General features: G+C 48.8%; 1 protein-coding gene across 2 annotated transcripts in view; it reads left to right on the top strand.

Moving 5' to 3' along the window:
• The window catches only part of PKNOX2 (PBX/knotted 1 homeobox 2), a 289880-nt gene that overhangs the window by 225405 nt on the left and 42114 nt on the right, over positions 1 to 22361 (top strand). For both annotated transcript variants that reach the window (XM_043873891.1, XM_043873881.1), the window contains one exon: positions 13138 to 13309. In XM_043873891.1, the coding sequence (XP_043729826.1) occupies positions 13138 to 13309 (172 nt within the window). The remainder of the gene's footprint in view (positions 1 to 13137; positions 13310 to 22361) is intronic.

Raw genomic sequence — 22361 nt, 5'->3', positions numbered from 1 at the left:
CTGGGCAGGGGGGCTGGCTGCTGTGTGACCGTCCTCTTCAGCAGCTGCCTGGCTAGGACCCTGGGAACTGGCACTTCCCGCTGAAGTGTCTTTGAGGGAACTCTTCCACCTTGTGACCAAAGGGTGTTTTGTCTCCAGGGAGTTGACCCTGGGGCTTAACCCTGTGCCTTCCCTGGCAGAGGGCTGGGTCATTCCTGGAACGTGCTGGGTGAGGTGGCCTGAGGATGGAGGCGGGGTAGAAGTTCAGCCATTCCAAACCGAAGAGTCAGGACCAGATGCTTCCGGACGAGTTGCTGGGAGCAGATGTTCCAGGCGGGGTTTTATGGGCTGGGGCTCTAGCAGACACTCCTTGCTTTTGGAAGCAGTTGGATTCACTGGCATCCGAGAAAACATCTCAGCTGTTGACTACAGTCAGGGGAGTGATCCTGCCGGAGCCGTAAGCTGAAAGTCAAACCTCGCTCAGTTCTCCCCCAGGCGCCAGGTATCGCCTGCTCCCTGCCCTTCCTGCCAGCATCTTGAAGGCCCCCGCCCCGAGCCCAGCCTCCGCACATGCTGCTGGCAGGCACAGGGACGCCGGCTGCCTGGCCCCGGGAGCAGGTGTGTTCAGAGGCAGCAGCTCTGGCTGCTTCCACAGCTCACCACCTGGACTAGGTAGAGTTGAGAAGTCCAAATACTCCCCGAGACCAGGCACATGGATGAGAGCTCCAGAAGCCCCGAATCCCAGTGACGTATTCTCACAAGGTTTTGTTAGGATTAAAGGAGATAACCAATGCTCAGAGCTGACAGTGCTTGGCACAGGCAAGGCTCCCAATGAATGGTGGCCACAGTTGTGAGTAGTGACTGTGGATCAGGCCCCCTTCAGTGACTGGGCCTCCTGCTGGTGCAAATGGGGTGGGATGGGAGCCAGCAAGCTGGGGCTTTGAGGGCTCGTGTGGCCCATGGCTTCTTACCAGGGATGGGCTAAGCTAATATAACCCTTCCTTTTTTTAAAAAAAAAAAAATTGTGTATTCATTTATTTTTGGCTGCTCTGTGTATAAATTCCTATGTGTGGGCTTTTCTCTAGTTTTGGTGAGCGGGGGCTACTCTCTGATTGTGGTGCACAGGCTTCTCATTGTGGGGGCTTCTCTTATTGCAGAGCATGGGTTCTAGGCATGCAGGCTTAATTGCTGCGCAGCATGTGGGATCTTGCTGGACCAGGGCCCGAACCCTTGTCCCCTGCACTGGCAGGCGGGTTCTTAACTTCTGGACTGCCAGGGAAGTCCCTAGCCCTTCTTTTAACTAAGCCCCACTTTCTGATTTTCCCAAGCCACTGGACCATTTTGCGGTCAAGTGAAAAGAACGTAAGACTAAGACTTCAGACTAAGTTCTGACTCTACCACTGAGCAACCCATTTAACCTCCTCAGATAAGCTTCCCTACTCCATAGAGTAGGCATCAAATGAGAAAATGAAAGATCTATAAAAATGTCAAAGCCTTCTTCAACACACAAAAGTATTACTATGGGAAAAGGTTCTTTTTGGAACTCATTTGATGAGGCACCCTTGTGCTGCAAAGGTCCTAATGCTCAAAGGGTAAGTCTGACAGCACAGTTCTGTGACCCTAGAACACTCAAGACTCAAGGACAGTATAGAAAAAAGGGGAGGACGATGAAATGATTCTAATAATGGTTCAAAAATGGTACCTGGGAGAGGGGAGAAAGCACAAAGTTTAGGGTTTGGATCAGTACAGTTCAGTCGCTCAGTCGTGTCCGACTCTTTGCGACCCCATGAATCACAGCACGCCAGGCCTCCCTGTCCATCACCAACTCCTGGAGTTTACTCAAACTCATTCCCATCAAGTCAGTGATGCCATCCAGCCATCTCATCCTCTGTCGTCCCCTTCTCCTCCTGCCCCCCATCCCTCCCAGCATCAGGGTCTTTTCCAATGAGTCAACTCTTCGCATGAGGTGGCCAAAGTACTGGAGTTTCAGCTTCAGCATTAGTTCTTCCAATGAACACCCAGGACTGATCTCCTTTAGGATGGACTGGTTGGATCTCCTTGTAGTCCAAGGGACTCTCAAGAGTCTTCTCCAACACCATAGCTCAAAAGCATCAATTTTTCAGTGCTCAGCTTTCCTCACAGTCCAACTCTCACAACCATACATGACCACTGGAAAAACCATAGCCTTGACCAGACAGACCTTTGTTGGCAAAGTAATGTCTCTGCTTTTTAATATGCTAACTAGGTTGGTCATAACTTTCCTTCCAAGGAGTAAGCGTCTTTTAATTTCATGGCTGCAGTCACCATCTGCAGTGATTTTGGAGTCCAGAAAAATAAAGTCTGACACTGTTTCCACTGTCTCCCCATCTATTTCCCATGAGGTGATGGGACCAGATGCCATGATCTTAGTTTTCTGAATGTTGAGCTTTAAGCCAACTTTTTCACTCTCCTCTTTCACTTTCATCAAGAGGCTTTTTAGTTCCTCTTCACTTTCTGCCATAAGGGTGGTGTCATCTGCATATCTGAGATTTAAATCTCAACTCAATCACTTATTAGCCTGATGATGTAATTATTTAACCACATGGCACCTCAGTTTGCGAATCAGTAAAGTGGGAATAATAAAAAAGAATTGAATGTTTCAGTGCAATAAGCACATGAAATGTGACTTACCAATTGCCATCAAATGTGCATGGGTGTATCACTACCAGTGACCAAAGCAGAGTTCCCCTTCCCACAGCATCTCTTTCCTCAGGGCTTTTTTGCTGGGGACTGGTTGAATCTCTGGAGACTTGGATAGAAGTTGCCTCTTAGTAGCTGCCTAACTGTGGGAAAGATACTTCTATTTTTTTCTCTTCCTGAGTTTCCTCCCCTTAAAATGAAGGGGCTGAACATGAAAAAGGAGATAACAAGGATTAATAATAGTAAGGATTGGAGAAAAGGGAATCCTTATGAACTGTTGTTGGGATTGTAGATTGGCATAGCCACTATAGAAAATAGTATGGAGGATCCTCAAAAAAATTAAAAGTAGAATGACCATAAGATCCAGTAATCCCACTTTGGGGATCCAAAGGAAATGAAAACACTAACTTGAGAAGATATCTGCACCCCCCATCAGGTTCAGAGCAGCATTGTTTATAATAGACAAGGCACAGAAATAACCAAGGTATCCAGTGATGGATGAGTGGGTAAAGCAGTTGTGGCATATATACACACAATGGGATATTATTCAGTCATTTAAAAAAGAACAACAACAAGAAGGAAATCCTGCCATTTGTGATAACATGGAGGGATCTTGAAGGCATTATACTAAGTAAAATACATCACCAAAGAGGACAAATTCTGTGTGATCTCACTTATATGTGAAAACCAAAAAATAAATAAAAAATAGCTTAGAGCAAAAGAGATCAGATTCGTGGTTACCAGAGGCGGAAAGTAGAGGTAGGGGGGAATCCTGGAGGGTAGTTGAAAGGCACAAACTTCCATTTATAAAATAAATAAGTACTAACGATGTTAACATGGGACTTCCCAGGTGGCACAGTGGTAAAGAATCCGGCTGCCAATGCAGAAGACACAAGAGACATGGGTTCAATCCCCGGGTCAAGAGAATCCCCTGGAGGAGGAAATGGCAGCCCACTCCAGTGTTCTTGCCTGGGAAATCCCATGGACAGAGGAGCCTGGCGGGCTACACTCCGTGGGGTCGCAAGGAGTCCGACACGACTGAGCACGCACACAGCAACTATGAGGGATGTGATGTACAACACCATGACTATGGTTAACACTGCTGTATCATATACAGCGAGGTTAGGAGAGTAAATCCTAAGAGTTCTCATCACCAGGAGAAATGTTTTCCCTTTTCTCTTTTTATCTATCTGAGAAGATGTGTGTGAGCTGAACCTATTGTGATGATCATTTCACAATCTGTATAAATCAAACCATCATGCTGTATAGCTTAAGTTTATACAGTGATACAGTCGGTTATTTCTCAATAAAATGGGTGGGGGGACAGGTGCCGGGAATGAAGGGACTGTGACATCAGATCCTAACAGGTTTCAAGTTTTAGGTTCTTTGTATTCTTGCCCTTGTAGACTAGCCTTAACAATTTGTGGAGATTTCACTTTTTTTTTTTTTTTTTACTGTGTCAGGAGGGAGGAGTGAGTGTGTGTGTGTGTGTGTGTGTGTGTATGTGTGTGTGAAGGGTTGGAGACACAGCAGACTCTGGCCTGCCCCGGGCCCCACCCTCTGCAGGGACGGACCTGTCCGCCCACCTGCGGGGAGGAGAGCTGGTTGGAGCCCAGGAACCCAGCAGATGCAATTCCAATTTAGCAACACGAAGAAGTCCTCTCCAAGGCAACACAGGCGAACACACCGCCCACTGGGCAGCACTAAAAATACACCCGCATGGTTTCCACGTCACACCTGAAGTAAAAATACATCCAACCGGGAGCTGCTGGCTTGGTCTCCCCCACCCCGCTCTGCTCTCTCCATCTGGTCCTTCGAGGGGAAGAGAGGGGAGGAGAGGAGGCGGGCTGGCTAAGCTCTTCCTTCACACTGGCTCCTCTGCCTCCGGGACCCTGGCAGCCCCCACCCCGCGCACCCCGCCGGCAGAGCCCAGAGGAGGCGGGTCCCTTTGTAGCAGCTAGAAACTGCCAGATGGCCGTAGCTGGTCTGGGTACCTCAGAGGAGTGAGTGGATTCTGAGCCCAAAGAGCACTTTAGGCTTGTGTCTCAGAACCCCCACTTGCTGCCTGTGGTCACTTCATTCATTCATTCGTCCCCATGCATTGATTCATCAAAGATTTATCCACCTTCTGCTGTGTGCCAGGCAGTGTGCTTGACCCTGGGGAATTCAGAGAGAAAACGAGATTGTGGATCAGAGGAGCTCCCCATGGAGTGAGGAAGAAGGCTGAGCACAAACAACTGTAGTCAGTCGAGTTTAACAATCGTCCTAAGGGAAAGAAAAATAAATGCTTACCAGCAGTGTTTTTTGGTTTAAAAAGAGGGTTTCGAGTTCTGATGAGTTACACTTTGCCTCTCCTCCTCCTCCTCTTTCTCTGCCTCTATTTGAATTGATACGTGGGCTTGTTTCCCTGCCAAATGAGTCAGTGGAGATGGAATTATACATTTATTGGAGCGGATAGCATCGACGTTGCTCTGAATTAAAAAAAGGTGCCCCCACGCCATTCCAGGGAAGTGGAACAAGTGTTAATTGACAGCTTCCTAAGTGCCAGCCACTCTGCACTATCCTTCCTTTTCTCCTTTTCTCCTTGCGATAACCTCTGTGGTAGGTGGTATCATCCCCCTTCTATAAAAGAGGAAACTGAGGCTCAGAGACATTCAGTCACTTGCCCCAGAGTCATACAGTTAATTATCCATCTCCAGAGACTGTGCTGGTTTCAGACCATCCAGCCCACTGAATTTGTGAGGTCAAAGTAGAACTCCCACCCCCAAGCACGTCTCGGTGGCAACTCAGAGGAGGCAATGACTTCTCTTGCCGGAGAGACCAGTCAGGTAGCCTTGGTACTAGGGCTGGCACTCTGAGCTAGGCTACTAGGAGAGACCTAGGCACAGGCATTTCAGGTGGAAGGAACAGCAGGGGCACGAACGGCCTGCTTTGCCTGAGCTGGTGAAGGGCATGATACAAGTACAGGGGGCCGGGGGCCACCTGCTATCATCTGTCCAACCACCGCGTATTCCTCTGAGTCTTCAGTTAGTGCTGAAAAGAAACCTGAGGAAACGCTGTGAAGCGCCTCATCTGATGATGCTTATTCTACTTCATCAATACCCAGGAGCGACGTCTCTCTACTTCTCAGACTGACTACTGGTAATGGGCCTTCTGGCTGTGAGAGGGAAAGGGGCGGGGCCCGGGAAAGGGGCGGGCCCTCCGGCAAAGTGGCTCCAGGCTATTGACTCTGATTCTGTGGTCTCAGCGACCTCTGACATGGGGCACTAGAAATAAAAGGTCACGATGCCAGCCCCTGGGTAGAGTTTCCAGGGTGGTGGGCCTTCGGCAGCTTGAGACCCCCACTGTGTGGGAGACTAGGTTGGGTGGCTGGTGAGCCGGTCATGTCACTGCTTGCCCTCCTTCACCCCACCTCTCTGGCCAGTGACTCATGTCCTCTGCAGAGGTCTGACCCTGACCAGGCTCTAGTCCCACTGCATCATCTCTATAAGCCTCCACATTTCGGGACTCCCCCAGCGGTCCAGTAGCTAAGACTCTGAGCTCCCAATGCAGGGGCTCAAGGTTCGATCCCTGGTTGGGGAATTAGATCCCATTTACCATAACTAAAGATCCCGAATGCCGCAGCAAAGACCCAGTGCAGCCAAATAAATAAATAAATATTTTTTAGAAAATAAAAAAATAGAATAAAAATAAAAACCTCCACCTGGAAATTTTTCCTCTCCTGCTCTACATTGCCTCCTCTGGACCGTCCAGTCTTAGGAGGTGCCTGGGGGCTCTGACATCCCGCCCCATCCCCATCGGAGGCGGCAGCCGAGGCTCCGGGAGGGTGAGCGCTGAGACGGGGCTGGGAAGGAGCTGCAGGACAGGCCTGGGGGCTCCAAGGTCAGTGACGGGGAGTGGACAGCCGGGCAGGCTGCCGCACACATGGCTGGACCCATAATTGAGGTCTGCAGTTCTGGCCAAGGTCACAAGGGGAGGGATGGCTGAGAGGCTCAGAAGTGACGGAGTGGCATGACTGTGAATCACAAAGTTTATCACCCAGAAAGGGAGCTCAATGCTAATGTCTGCCCCTGCATGTGACCATCATCTCCCCTCCCCCAGCCTATGGGGCTCTGTTTCTCTCTACCTATCTGCTCTCTGTCTCTTGTGCTCTTTACATTGTAGCCTCTGTAAAGTGCTATTCAAAAAAACTTTTTAAACTGAAGCATAGTTGACTTATAATGTATGTGTTAGTTTCAGCTGTACAGCATAATGATTAAGTTTTATATATATATTCTTTTTCAGATTCTTTCCTCTTATAGGTTATTACAAAATATTGAGTATAGTTCCCCATGCTGTCCTGTAGGTCCCTGTTGGTTATCTACTGAAGCTCGATATTTTTGCATTCTTTCTTTTCCTATCTCTGCTTCTCTGTTTATGGTCCTCTGAGTAAGAAAGAAATGTTAAAAAAAAAAAAACTTTTAAAAATCCAGGTTGTCCAAGGAGGAAGGAAGGGAAGCAGAAAAAGGTCTATTTGTCTTTCCTTGAGTCCTTTAACAAAAGGCAATGAACTTCAGCCTTAGAAGGGAACTTTCAGTTAGATGTGAGTGTAAAAATTACCAAGGAGCTTGGGGTCTCCATCCCAAAAGGTCTTTGGAAATATTAGTGATATCTATCGGGCCATCTACATTATGAACATCTGTCTTGAGATAGGAAGGAATAAAATGCACAGCTGCCCAAGGATGTGATCAGAAGATTCATCAGAAATGTGTGTCCAGTGCGGGGGAGTGGGGGAAGGACCTGGATCACTTTGGTCTCAAGAAAATCTGGGGCTTTGCCGAGGGGGTCTCGGCCTCTCTGCTGCTGGAGAAAGGGTCACATTCCATTCTGCAAAGGACTCAGCCAAGATCCTGCCCAGTTTATGGCAGGTGGGGTGTCCCCCAGGGGCAACCCCACACATCCTGGCCACAAACTGGGCATTCTAGACTGGCGAATTTGGGTGATGTAGAAAAAACAAGAAGACAGAAATGTCAGAAGTAATTAAACCAAATGATGGCTTAAACCCCCGTAGAAATCAACACATCCGGTTTAATCACCTTCTTAAGCTAGCACAAGACTGAGGGTCTGTGGAGAGGGGTTCTTTATTTCTTTGGATCGTTAACAAGAAGTACGTATCTTGAGCTTGCTTTTGGTTCAGATCCTCCTGGGGAGAGGTCTGATGTGGGTGGAGGTGGGGTGGGGGTGGGAGGTGGGGTGAGGACTCAGAAAAGAGAAAAGAAATAATAAAATCTTATTTGAGATCATCTCTCGTCCCCCGTGCCCGGCTCTGTCGGCACTCGGGGCGTCCCGCCCTCCCGGCACCCAGGCAGAGGCACAGTGCTGAATGTGCTAAATCAGGCCATTAGAGAAATTCATTTCTCTTTATTAGTCTGTGTCAAATCCTTTTTATTAGTGGCTGGAAACGACCTCTCTTCTGCAGTAAAATGTCATGCCGGTTCACTCCTTTTATTTGTTCTGCACCGACGAGGCTCAAACTCTCCCTGAATTAGTGCAGTGAGATTTATTTCCTCCAAATTTTGAACGGCTTAAGAGAGATTGGGGTGGAGGGGGCGGCCAGGCAGGAGGCAACGCGGGGAGAAGAGTGGAGAGGGATCAGGGAGGGGGAAGGTGAGCTCTTCTGGAGGTCAGGTGTCCTCAGCTCTTTGGAAAGAAAGCCTAATGGCCATCTTTCACATCTCGATCATCAGCATCTGGGCACTGGAGACCAAGTCTCCACGTTTCTGCTGCCAGCCTCTCAAGGGTACTGATCCACAGTGGGCGAGATCTGGACAGTGGGAGGTGAAACTCCTTAAAACTCATTTTCTAGTTGGAGAGGGTGAAGCTCAGGAAATGTCAAGAATGGCAGCATCAGTATCCCACCCGTAACTGGAAATCCCCCTTCCCCATCCACGCCTGGATCAGATTGGCCATTCATGTCCTGGGTGGCTAATGTGTCCAGCTCCCATGGTCCTTGCCCTAGCCACTGTGTCCTCCACACCAGGGCCAAGATAAGGCTACTGGAAAGGACTCCTGGAGGGTGGCTTCTAGCCTTTTCCCCAACTTTATGGGGTGACATTGGAGGGTAACTTAGAGATAGAAATCAATGCTTAGGCAGGTGTAGGATGGGCCACTGGGGAAGGGGCTGCGAAGTGGGCTGGGAACAGCCTTCAAGACGCCCATAGCATCAGTGCAGCCATGGAACAAACAGCTGAGTCATTGGGAAACTGAGCTTGCTTCTTGGGGCCCAGAGTGTCTCAGCAGCCCCCACACTTGGGGTTAGCAGGTAGCCATCCGGGTGATGGAAATATCCAGATGGATAAGCAGAGGAGCCACAGGCAGCCCCACCAACCCTGCCCAGGGGTCATGTGAGAAGCTGTGGGTTAGCACAGGTGTCATCCAAGCTCCTAGGCTCAGGGATCCTGGCAACAGGGTGGGTGTTCCACCCAGAGGTGGGAGGGTGGGATATGAAGGGAGGATTTGGGAGCTGAAAGTGCTGCTCAGGCCAGGAGGGGCTGGGGAGAGGGGCCATGGCAGCCACCAGGAAGCCTGCTCTGGGCTCCACGGTGCTCACTTCACTTGTAGGACCAGGATGGAAAGCAGGTTTTCTTCTACTGAAACCTTACAGAAGTCATAGAAAACACTTCCGGGTATGCCTTCATCTCTCTCCCTCTCTCTCTCTCACACACACACACAAACACACCCCACAGCAGGGAGATCTGACCCCTCCTGGTGAGAGGTTTGTAAGATGGAACAGTGCTAGAGCTCTGCCTTGAAGGTGCACACTGTCCCCCAGTGGAAGGGACAGAACTTCCACCCCAGTCCCTGAAAGCCCACTTCACTGCGAGCCCTGTGATCTGCAAGTTCACCTCTTGGACTTCATCTCCTTCCATTCGCCTACCTTACTGTAGCCACACACAAGCCTGGACTTTGTTCCAGACACACGCCACACTCATTTCTATCCCACATGCTTTGGTCCTCTCTTGCTTGGAACGCCCCTCCCTCAGACCTTTGCCTGAGTGCCTCTTCATCGTTGGAGGCTTCACCCAAATGCCACATCCTCAGAGAGGCCCTCCCTGACCACTCTCCTCTCTGAAGGGGCCAGGACAGCAGCCGAGGAGCCCGCCTCCTGCCCCCACCCCAGCCCCAAGGCTGGTGGCAGGGAGATGTAGCCACCAACAGCTCCCTCTTCCCCACCCCACATGCCACACTTACTGTGTACACAGAACACATGATGCTCGCACACACACTGCATACAAATAACATGTAGCGCACACACACACACACACTGCATATAATACAGGGCACATGCACAGTGTATTCACAGCACACGATCCCTGCACCCCAGCTTCATGCACACAACACATACGTGCATAGTCCCTCAGAGACATAACATCATGTGTGCACACAAATAAAAGTGCCCAGGACAGTCCACTGACACGCCACTCACACTTGCTCTCACTGACAGCCTACATTCAACCCAGGTGCACATGCATGCACAGACACCCACACCCACCCACACACACACACCCCATCCCCTCCCCTTCCAGCAGCTGCCCACCCTCCTTCCAACCCGTGAGAAAGGAACGTGCAGTGACCAGCGGCTGCCATGGGGATGGGGGGGCGGGCTGCACCCCCACCACCTGGCACGATGCTGCGGATTATTAGTTCCTGGTAATTTAGTGCCCTTGTACAGAGTCGATTTGTGCCTTTCATTCCTAATTGATCTAGTGGCTGTTTAAATGGCAGCAGGCATCTGTTGAGAGTAGGAAGGTTCATAAGGCGCAATAATTCATAACACCGTCTGGAATTTGCCTTTCATGTCCCTCAGCTAAACCACTGCAGGGCTCTGCTTAAATCACAGCCGCGGAGGCTTTCTTTGGTATTCCACTCAGGGCCAGGAGAATCTTGCATTAAACTGGGATCAGGTTAGATTAGACTATAATATGCTGCGGTATTAGTGGCTGCAAATGAAGACTTAGACTGGAGTTTAACCCCTTCACCTGCTTTTCTCTTTGTCTTCAGCGGCTGGCTGAGCGAACCCATTGTCTTCCCACCAGCTTCCTGAGGGGGCCAAATAGATCTTCCAGCAATCTGGAGGCTGCAGACAGGCTAGCCTCAGATAGTGACCCTTTTTCTCTTCATGCTACCACCCATCCTGCAGCCTTGGAGCCCAGCTGTTTATGCATCAGCTCCCAAACCCAGGGTCAGGGCGGCAGTGTCCAGGCGCAGCTCTGCCAAGCCAGGCAGCTCATCAGAGACAGGAGGTCACCTCCCCTCCGTGCCCCCTGCCCGCAAGCTTGGGTAGAATGACCAGCAGGTATGGGTTTGGGTGTGAATGGGTCTCAGCACTGTCTGCCTTTCTGTCCAGAATTATTAGAATCCCAGGATGGGACAGGCTCATCGGGGTTCCCCATCTGCCTACGAACACTCTGTAGGCTGGCTGTTCATTCCTTCTTGGTGTGGTTAATCACAGCGTTCCTGCTGGAAGAAGTGTGGTGGGTTTTCCTCTTCAAGATTTCTTGTGCTTTCCAATATGGCAGCCACTAGCCACATGTTGCTACTTAAATTAAAATTAGAGTTAAAAATTCAAGGTCCTAGGCAAAATAGCCATTTGTTTAAACTTTTTGTTTAGTATTTGAGTATTATAGCCAATGTAACAAGTTGTGATAGTTTCAAGTGGACAGCAAAGGGATGCATCCATCCATGTACATGTATCCATTCTCCCCCAAACTTCCCTCCCATTCAGACTGCCACATAACACTGAGCAGAGTCCCCAGTGTTCTACATTAGGTCCTTGTTGGTCATGCATTTTCAGCACAGCAGTGTGTACCTGTCCATCCCAAACTCCCTAACTATCCTTCCTCCCATTCTGCCCCCGCCGGCAGTCAGAAGTTCATTCTCTGTGAGTCTGTTTCTGCTTTGTAAGTCAGTTCATTCGTATCATCACAACAGCCGTGTTTTAAGTGTCCTCTGGCCTCAGTTAGTTGGTGGAGATTGTAGAACCTTTTCATCTTTGCAGGAAGTTCTGCTGGGCAGTGCTGGCTACAGCAGCCCCGTTGGCAGGAGCCTGGGGACCAGGCCTGACACATGCTTTCTCCTCTCCTAGCAAACAGATTTTCATCAAAAAGAAAGGAGCCAGATGTCGTGGCCCCAGGGGACTTCAGTGACAAGCCAGAGAGGGATGTGCATATGCTTTTGGGAACCCCAGTGAAGGGAATAGGGCTCCAGAGCCCAGTGTCAACACCCATGTAAGCACACGCACAGGTGCTGGGTGTGAAGACAGAGCTGTTCACTCAGGCTGCAGAGAAATGAGACTGAGATACACTTACATAAGCAAATGACATCTCACACATAACATACATATGTATTCAACAAATGTTTATTTGGATCACGTTCCACTGCTAGACTCAGCAGAGAGTGAAGAATACGATGGGCTTGCTTCCTGCCCTCATGGAGCTGACAGTCTAGTGAGGAAGGCAGGTGGCAAGGCAAACAAGCCAGGTCTGTGTAGGTTTCGGGGTGGGGCAGTCAGGGCAGCTTCCCAGAGCTGGTGATGTGGAAGCCAAGACCCGGAGAGCGGCCAGGTCAGCACTTCAGCTTACATCCATCCATCACAGAACCACCCGTGTCGCCAAACACGCTCACGCTCACATAGTCTTCATTCATCAGTTCATTGTCAGTCACCAAATATGTGTTAAGTGTCTGCTGTGAGCGTCAGGGCAAGGTCCTAAGGATACAGTGATCATTGAGACAGGGACAGTCTTGGGGAAAAACAGTGGCCAAGTAATGATGCGTATTATTATTTAATTGCAGTTGCGCTAAGTGGGTGTTGACGGAAGTGTGTAGGGAGGTGTCACCTGTAAGTGGGGTGTCTGACCTAAACTGAGTCAGCCAGCAGAGGCAGGATGGATGAGGACATCTGCCCACCATGTGTGATGAGTAGCCAGGTCCACACACCTTCCTCCCCGCTCTCCCCCCACCTCCCCAACCCCCATCGACACTTGCTAACACACAGGTACTGCCCTTGGCTGAGTCTACGTAGCCAAGTGTGGATCTGTGACCTGTGATGAATGTTTACATCCAGGGCTTTTCTGCACACTTCCCATATTTCCTTCCAGTGTTGACCTTGAGCCCGAAATGGACACCTACCTCTCTGAAGGGTTATACCCAGCATCTCTCATCAAATATCCACACAATTTATCTAGACAAAGAGAACAGTTAGGTTCCCAGTAGGGGAGGAACAGAAGCCACTGAGGCCCCAGGAATGAGGAGGTTGGATCCTCCGTGCCAGGGTATGAAATGCTGCTGTCCTGACGGACCGTGGGGACCAGGACCTTCCTCCAGTAGTGGGACCCTGGGAGAAGAGGTGACAGGAAGGTGGGATGGGCCTCTGAAGGCTTCTGAGCCCTGATGGCAGCAGGTCTCTGAGTGCGCATGTGTGAGCTCTTGCTGTCCCCACAGGCATCCTCTTTTCCCGCTCCTGACGCTGCTGTTTGAGAAATGTGAACAGGCCACCCAGGGCTCTGAGTGCATCACATCCGCCAGCTTCGACGTGGACATCGAGAACTTTGTCCACCAGCAGGAGCAGGAACACAAGCCCTTCTTCAGCGATGACCCGGAACTGGACAATCTGGTAAAGACCCTCCAACCCCAACCCTGGCTAGGGTCGTCCTGCCCTCTGATCCCCTCCAAATGCCCCAAAAGCAATCCTTTCATTCATTCATTCAGCAAAGAAATGTGCTTCCCCCCTGTGGGCAGGCCTTGGTGTTCCAGCAGCTGAGAACCTTTAACCAAGAGTTGCACACGCTGGTGATGCTGCCAAAGCTCTCCCTTCCTCCTCCCCCGCAGCACCAGCGTCACCTCCCACCCTCTTGCAGTGCAGACGAGAGAAGGGGAGGGCCGTGGCATCCAGAATGTTCTGAGGGCTGGAATCCTGGCCTGTTGGGAAATCCGTCTTGGGCTGCCAGAAAGAGAGGAGCTGATGGCCATGTGCTACATTGTGAAGGAGGAGGGTGACATGCATATTCAAGCACGTCAGTGGATAGGAAGACTGGAAGCAACAGATGAGAAGACCAGCTTCTCTACTGAGAAGGCCAGCAGATGTCCTGCCCATTTAGGATACAATAGATCAGGCTCCCAAGCCTAGCTTGTCATCCAGATCATCACTACAGCTTTAAAAAGTACATGCTCCTGGGCCCCTCCACCTGGAAACCAGGATTCAATAAGTTTAGTGGGACTTACACATGTACATTTTTAAAGGGTTCCCAGACAACTTCAATAAAGCTTGGGAGCCACTAGATTAGATGATACTCTAACTCTTCATCTAGCCCTGGGAATCCTGCTGAGAAAAGAGCTGTGGAGAGACCGCTCTGTTTGTTCATCATGACAACAGTTATCCTGGGATTATTAACCACGATTCTTGATTTTGCTGTGGGTGGATTATCCAGATCGTGCACAGTGAATTTGGAAACTGAAAATATGTCTTCCATAAGTTGATTGATTATAGTGCTGACCTCCATCCAGAATTTAGTTAGTACCTACTCCCTAAAGGGAAACAGATTTAGAAAAGCCAATGTGACGCCAGGAAGGAAGGAAGAAACACACACACACACACACAGAGTGCATCTGCAGAGCAGACTTAAATGACTTGGGTATTATTCTGTGTTGTGAATGACCCACCCCTCTGCTTCTCTCAGGAGTTGAATATGATACTTTATGGAGTCCAGGAGAGCTACCAGGAGAGGCCCCCCTCCTTGGCCTGGAAATCTATGAAGTGTTATGGTGCATTATGATACAGGACACAGGATACGCACATGGTCAAGGTCAGGAGCATTGGTGCAGGTTTCTGGGAGCCCCAGACGCACCTCTGCTCTACTCCTGGCTGTGACTGAGCTGACATCCTTCCCGGTGACACAGTCCCCTATCTCTCAGGTACCCTGGGACAGCAGTCCCCGTGCACGTTCTCCATTTGGTTGGGTAGTTAGTGCAGGCAGACTTGCCCCTGCCCTGCTGTTCATCTGATCAGAATCTCAAAACCACAATTGTGAATCAGGTCTTTAGAAGCTACCCCCGCAGCAGGCATGGGGCCAGGAGGTGAGGCAGCCGTTTGTGTGGGAGCTGGAATGAACACTCCCTTCACTTGACCCCCCAAAAGAAGCTGAGGCCTCAACTGGCAGGAAATGCCTAAAATAGGCTGACTAATATGAAAGAATATAACCCTTCTTCAGAAGTAGGAGTCCTGGCGAAACAAACCTTGCAAACTTGCCCGCTGCCATCTGCCAGGTGAGCTCTGGAAGACATCTCCCCCTCCCAGCCCCAGGACAGCCTCTTAGTCTACTGAGTTGGCCAGAAAGTTCATTTGGATTTTTCCATAAGATGTAGTGGAAAAACCTGGAAAACAAACTTTTTAGCCAACCCAAGAGTACAGCCTGGAAATACCAAAAAGTGACCATCTCCATGCTCTCTCCTGGCCCACACTACCTGGGTCTCTCAGGGGTCTGTTCACTCAAAGACTCAGATTTCTTCATCTAATCCAGCAAAACGTGGTAGTGTCCACCATGTGCCTTGCCTGATCTGAGGGTGGGGTTGCCATAGGAGCTGCCCCAGTGGCCCCAGACCCCTGGTGGAGACACCAGGTGGAGCACCTGGGCTTCTATCCCAAGTGATGGGCTGGGAGTGGTCCACTCATGGAGCAGGCTTTGCACAGCCCACCCCCTCACATGGACCCGGAGGAGTTTACCTGGGGGAGTTGGCCACAGTCAATGACTGATGGATGGATCGATTATTTAAATGGAGGTGGTTGAAGGAGCCAAGGACCTGAGGCCAAGCTCACCCTCTGGGTGGCTTTGACGACAGCTCCTTTGAAGCTCGGTTTCCCCATCTGTAGAGCCAGTACACCTGTCTCCTGTGACATAAAAAATTAACGCCATGACTAGTGGAACTAAATGGCCTTTGAAAATGCATGGCATCCAGAAGATTAAGGTCAAATGCAGTATCATTAAGGCCAGGCATTCCAGCCGCCTCACCTCACCTCCAGGCCATCAAGAGACATGTGGCTGAGGGCCTGAAATCTTCCGGGGGTTGGGGGGGAGTGGGGGTGCTGGGATCAGGCAGTGCCCTTTGCCATCCCACGTGTGGTCCTGTGTCGGGAGCGGGGAGGTGAGGAGGCCGACCACAGGAGCCATCATTAGAACAAGAGTCGTGCAGCCGGCACTGCCGAGATGCACATAATTAGAAATTAGAAAAAGGTCAGATCGCGTCATTATCAGCTCAATCAGCTGCCGAGTGCCACAGCCAGTTAATTTGGCATCTGTATTTTTTACAACCCCGCACACGTAGCCCAGCGGACTGTAACTCTTTATCCGGACAGATATACTGCGCAGCGGAGCAGGGACATAAAATGAGACCCCAAGCAAATGAGCTGAGATAATTGAGAGATTTATTTTTTATATATATGTGTGTCAGGGCGGCTTTCCTTTGCCCTTGAATGTTGACTTTCACAGATGGGCTTGTAACGAGGACACTGGGATCCCCCCGAACTGTCCCACCCTGGATCCTGGAGTGGGGCTCAGATCCTGCCTCCTCCCCAGCCCCACCAGGCCTACCACCCCCCAGGATTCGGGTCTTCCCCCCTCCTGCTGGTCCCTCTCCTCGCATCCAAGCAAATTGCTATGTCCACCTCCCCAGCTCCCGCGATCTCCTGGACAGGTTCCCATGGGAACCACAGCTGACGAAGCCCTCCCAGAGCCGCTCAGAGACCAGAGAGATTCCTAGAGCATAGGTTTCTGAGTAAACTTCCCTTCCCAGTTAGCCAGCTGCCAGAATAGAAATTTAGAATCATAAAACACTGGGGGAAAACCCCAAGCGTAGAGAGCAGCGTGTCCATTTTACGAATGGGGACACTGGAGTCCGGAGAAGGGCGGTGACTTGTTAGCGCCCAGGTCTGCTGACTCCTTCCACTCCATCACCCACTTCTCTGCTTCCTTGGGGGCAGTAGAGCCCTCATTTATAAATAAGCATCTCACAAAAAATAAGCCTGATAAGAAAGGTGAAGAGGAGTGCAAGTCTGAGTAATGAAAGCATATAACATTAATTATAAAAAATTTAAAAAATTAAATAAGCATCTCTCCTGCTGGTACACGCACTCCCTGACCCTCTCCACCTCCCCATTTCAGTACCATGGGGGTGACTTTCCCCTGGTCAGCTCCCCCAGGGACACCCTCCCCCCGCCCTGGCTCCAATTCCCACACACACACACACCCCAGCACTCACCAGCCCTCTGTCACCTGGCCCATTGATCCCCTATTTGGGCCCAGCAGCCTCTGACTGGCAGTTGGTACAGTTTGTAAAATTTGCAAGTTCCCCAAACCCCTTTGAAAGGCAAAAGCTTTTTGTTTTATAAAATCTGATTTACGGGCCCCCAGTGCAGGGCCGAGGTTTTATATATTATGCAAGATTTCAAACCGAGGCTGTAAAACGTACGGTTTCAGTTTCATGCATGGAATTTTTTTATGTGTAAATTTTTTAACATTTATGGGGCACGTTTTAATGAGACTCTGGTGGGGCTCACGGGACAGATTAGAGCTGCCTGATCGCAAAGCCAGCTCCAACATGGGGCCCCCCAGGCCCCTGGGCCCTCTCTGAAGGGGGTGGGGCGCAGAGGCCAGAGGTTGCAAATATGGAGACACGTGAAGGAGGCAGGCTGGAGTCGTGGGTCCACAGGGACCCCAGGCGGCACCCCTTCAGAGAGTCATTCCCTCCTGCCTTCTATCCAGACCTTCTTCACCTCGACGGGAACAGAAAATCCCACAAGACCCCAGAACAGGGAAAGGAAATAATAATCAAAGCCAGTAATAAATAACATTTATAGCATACTTACTGGGTGCCAGGTGCCGTCGTCCTAAACACTACACCTGTATTATCTTATTTAATCCTCTTTTCAGACCCACAAGGCACAGATTATTACTATCCCTATTTTAAGATGAGGGGGCTTAAAGATGAGAGAAGCCCGGTGGCTCAGACGGTAAAGATTCTACCCGCAACACAGGAGAACCAAGTTCAATCCCTGGGTCAGAAAGATGCCCTGGAGAAGGGAATGGCTACCCACTTCAGTATTCTTGCCTGGAGAATTCCATGGACAGGGGAGCCTGGCGGGCTGCAGTCCACGGGGTCGCAAAGAGTTGGGCAGGACTTTCACTAAGAAAAGGATCTTGTGACATGAGGTGAAATCATAGCTCAAGATCACACAGCTCGTACATGAGTCAAACACAGGCGCGGAGCCCTGGCCCACGCTCAGCAATTATGCGGCCCTAGACTCCAGCTTTTCTTAGTACTCCCTCTGCATTCATCTTTAGTTCCTTTCTGGCCAAATCTCCTTCCATCCTCAGTATGATGTTGAGGGAGTTGCTGTTGTTATCCCATTTTTCAGATGAGAACAAGGAAATGCAGAGATCATGTGAATCCTGCAGAGCATCCCAGAAGGTGGAGGGCCCCAGACTCAGACTCCAAAATCCACTATTTCCTAGCACCCAGCTCTGCTATTTAATTCTCGAGATAGCCCTGGGAAGTGTTATCATTATAACCACTTTACAGAAGGGAGAATCCAAGACTGAGAACCCTGTAGTCACTAAGTTTACAGAGCTGGGATTTGTCTAGCTCCTGAAGCCCACCTCTTTTTCCTGAACCACAAGGCCTCTCCAAAGTCTGAGGACGAGGCAGGGGAAGTGCCACATTGTGGCTTAAAAGTATTTAACGTGTTCTGCGTGGCAGCCTCCCTAAGAACTTGTCCTGTCCCCAAGTCATCTGGCAGTCTCCAGCCCCTGGTCTTCACCTTTCTCCCATGTTCCAGGCCTTGTTCCAGGGACCCCACCCTTCCAACTGCTCAGGCCGGGCTGGGCTGGCCTGGAAAAATTCCCAATTAGATTTTAGCTTTGGCTGCCCTAGTGACATGCAGGAAGCACTTCAGAGCACTTCAAGGAATGCATGTTTACCAATTCCTTCATCTGTACGTGAAGCAGACTATTCCAGCTTCCCAAATTGCAGAAGGAGAGGGAGAAAGGAGTCTGCCCTCCAGGGCAGAACTACTCCCTAATTGCTGCCTGGAATTTCACAGGTTACCTAATCCCTGAGTCTTGATCTCCTGTTCCCCAGGAGAATGATAACCTTGCCTGTGGGTCCCCAAGTTTATGCTACTCAAATGAGGTAATGGAGAGAGAAGCGTTTTGCATATTGTAAAGTGCTATGTACATAAATGCTTTGAAAGGCAAGGATTTATTATTATCAAAGGAAGAGGTCTTTATCAAATGAAGAGGTCGCAATCTTACAAGAGAGGCCACTTTTCAGAAAAGTGCTTGATGGAGGAGGGAGGGGCACGTTTGTGCAAATAATCGACATACAACACAGTTACCATGTGCCCAGCATACGTGTGTACAGGGTCTCATTCAGTGTTCACAACAGCTCTTCAGTGTAAGTATTATTGATCAGCTTACATGTTACAGATGAAGTGAAAGGTCTGGTTCAAAATACTCAGACAGGAAATAATAGATTTAGGACATTACCCCATGGGATGTTCCAGAAAAAGAGAGGCCCTCATCCTGTGGACTTGGCTGACTTGTGAGGCCATGCAGGTTTCCCAGGTGGCCCTTGTGGTAAAGAATTCACCTGCCAATGCAGGAGACCTAAGTGATGCAGGTTCAGACTTTAGCGATCCCTGGTTCAGGAAGATCCCTTGGAGGAGGAAATGGCAACCCACTCCAGGATCCTTGCCTGGAGAATCCCATGGACAGAGGAGCCTGGTGGGCTACAGTCCATGGGGTCACAAAGAGTCAGACACAACTAAAGTGACTTAGCATACAGGCATGTGGGGCCCATGTGCTGTGATATGAGACTAACATGTAAGATTGCATCTTGTTTTGCTTTAGTGAAGGATGCTACTTAGAAGAAGAGGGCTGTTTTTTTAATTAGTATTTTGAAAGAGAAGGGTGGGGAGAGAAGCTAAAAGATGAAGCCAAACTGGGAGAAAAGGAATTAAGGATACATTCATCACAGTTGATGATGATATTAAATTAAATGGAACTGTTCATTGCACTAGAAGATTTGGAATAACCTTTTACATGACATTGATCACTTAGGGAAATAGTTTAATACGTCAGAGTTTTATTCTGATTTAGAGGCAAAAACCCAAAACTGCATTAGAAATAAGCTAGAGGATGATTCACAAAACGTAAATATAGAAGAAAAAACTGGGGATGATTATTTTTCCACTCTCTGAAAATGGAATAGCAATAGAAAAGCCAACAGGATATTAGAAATCATTAAAAGAGGTTGCAAAAATGTATATGCCTTTGGTTCCCTGTGGTTTATAAAGCACTTTCACATTATTATCTCTTTTAGCCCTTATCAAATCCTGTGAGTCAGGGATGAGGAAGACTGAGGCTAAGGGAAGTCATGGAATTAGCCCAATGTCACTCAATCTGTAAACAGTAGTCCTGGACTCAAATCTGGGCTGACGGTAAATCCCACAGGCTTTGTGCTATGCCAGGCAGCTGCCCCATATTAATGGCATTGCCCACTTTTTTCTCTAATGCTGAATAGATCCTACATATTCATTGCCTTGGAATACCATTGTGATTTACTCTATGTTCTTAAATCTTTAAACCAAGTCTGTTATCTCATAAAAAAGTAATCCTTCACCTGTGCTTTATTAAACCAAAAGGTAGGTCCACTTTCAGCCACTGTGCATCAGATCTGATTTAAACACATTGCACGCGTATTTCATCTGAGCAAAGCTATTTTGGATAGTTTTTACTTTTTATTTTGTTCTATTTAATTGTATTTTCTGATTCTTTTTGCATAAGAAGTATTTAATGACTATAGGTATGTGTACTTTCCTCTGTGTGTGTGTATGTATGTGTGTGTATTCACAAAAGTGAGTAAATGTTGATTGAAAAGGAAAAATAGTCCAGTTAAGGAAAGCTCGGAGAAAGAGGAAAGAAGAAATGAAAGGATGGAAGGAAGAAGGAACAGAGGAAGGGAAAAAAGAAGAAAGGTTTAAGGAATTAGGATTATTTTGGCTGGAGGAGACAAAGCTGACTGGCTTCTTATTCGAGTGAGAGGTCTTGTGCAGCGTTTGGCATTTAATGAGACTTCTATTTGTCGAAAGAATAATGTTAAATTAAGGGAGGTTGTGGGGCCTTCCCTGCTGGTCCAGCGGCTAAGACTCCACCCTCCCGATTCCCTGCTGGTCCAGCGGCTAAGACTCCACCCTCCCGATGCAGGGGACCTAGGTTTGATCCCTGGTCGGGGAACCAGATCCCACATGGTGCAACTAAGACCTGGCTCAGACAAATACATAAGTATTTTTTTTTTTTAATTTTTTTATTAGTTGGAGGCTAATTACTTCACAACATTTCAGTGGGTTTTGTCATACATTGATATGAATCAGCCATAGATTTACACTTATTCCCCATCCCGATCCCCCCTCCCATCTCCCTCTCCACCCGATTCTACATAAGTATTTTTAAAAATTACGAGAGATTGTACTGCTGGAGGCGCTAGATGTTCTTGGTGCCTATAGAGAGCCGCTGTTCAGTCGCTCAGTCGTGTCCAGCTCTTGGCGACCCCATGGACAGCAGCACACCAGGCTTCCCTGTCCTTCACCATCTCCCAGAGCTTGCTCAAACTCTTGTCCATTGAGCCGGTGATGCCATCCAACCATCTCATCTTCTGTCATCCCCTTCTCCTCCTGCTTTCAATCTTTCCCAGCATCAGGGTCTTTTCTAATGAGTCAGCTCTTTGCATCAGGTGGTCAAAATATTGAAGCGTCAGCTTCAGCATCAGTCCTTCCAATGAATATTCAGGACTGATTTCCTTTAGGATTGACTGGTTGGATCTCCTTGCAGTCCAAGGGACTCTCAAGAGTCTTTTCCAACACCACAGTTCAAGAAACATCAGTTCTTCAATGCTCAGCTTTCTTTATAGTCCAACTCTCACATCTGTACATGACTACTGGAAAAACCATAGCTTTGACTAGATGGACCTTTGTCAGCAAAGTGTCTCTGCTTTTTAATATTCTGTCTAAGTTTGTCATAGCTTTTCTTCCAAGGAGCAAGTGCCTTTTAATTTCATGGCTGCAGTTACCATCTGCAGGGATTTTAGAGCCCAAGAAAATGAAGTCTGTCACTGTTTCCATTGTTTCCCCATCTGTTTGCCATGAAGTGATAGGATCAGATGCCATAATCTTCATTTTTTGAATGTTGAATTTTAAGCCAGCATTTTCACTTTCCTCTTTCACTTTCATCAAGAGGCTCTTTAGTACCTCTTCACGTTCTACAATAAGGGTGATGTCATCTGTATATCTGAAGTTATTGATATTTCTCCTGACAATCTTGATTCCAGCTTGTGCTTCATCCAGTCCAGCATTTCACATGATGTACTCTGCATATAAGCTAAATAAGCAGGGTGTCAATATACAGCCTTGACATACTCCTTTCCCAATTTGGAACCAGTCTGTTGTTCCATGTTCGGTTCTAACTGTTGCTTCTTGACCTGCATACATGTCAGGTAAGGTGGTAGGTAAGGTAAGATGGTCTGGTATTCTCATTTCTTGAAGAATTTTCCACAGTTTGTTGTGATCCACACAGTTAAAGGCTTTAACATAGTCAATGAAGCAGAAGTAAATGTTTTTC

The sequence above is a fragment of the Cervus elaphus genome, chromosome 2 (assembly GCF_910594005.1).
Source record: "Cervus elaphus chromosome 2, mCerEla1.1, whole genome shotgun sequence".
In the NCBI taxonomy this organism is placed as follows: domain Eukaryota; kingdom Metazoa; phylum Chordata; class Mammalia; order Artiodactyla; family Cervidae; genus Cervus; species Cervus elaphus.
Note: the sequence above shows the minus strand (reverse complement) of the source record. Positions and strands in the feature narration are given on the sequence as shown.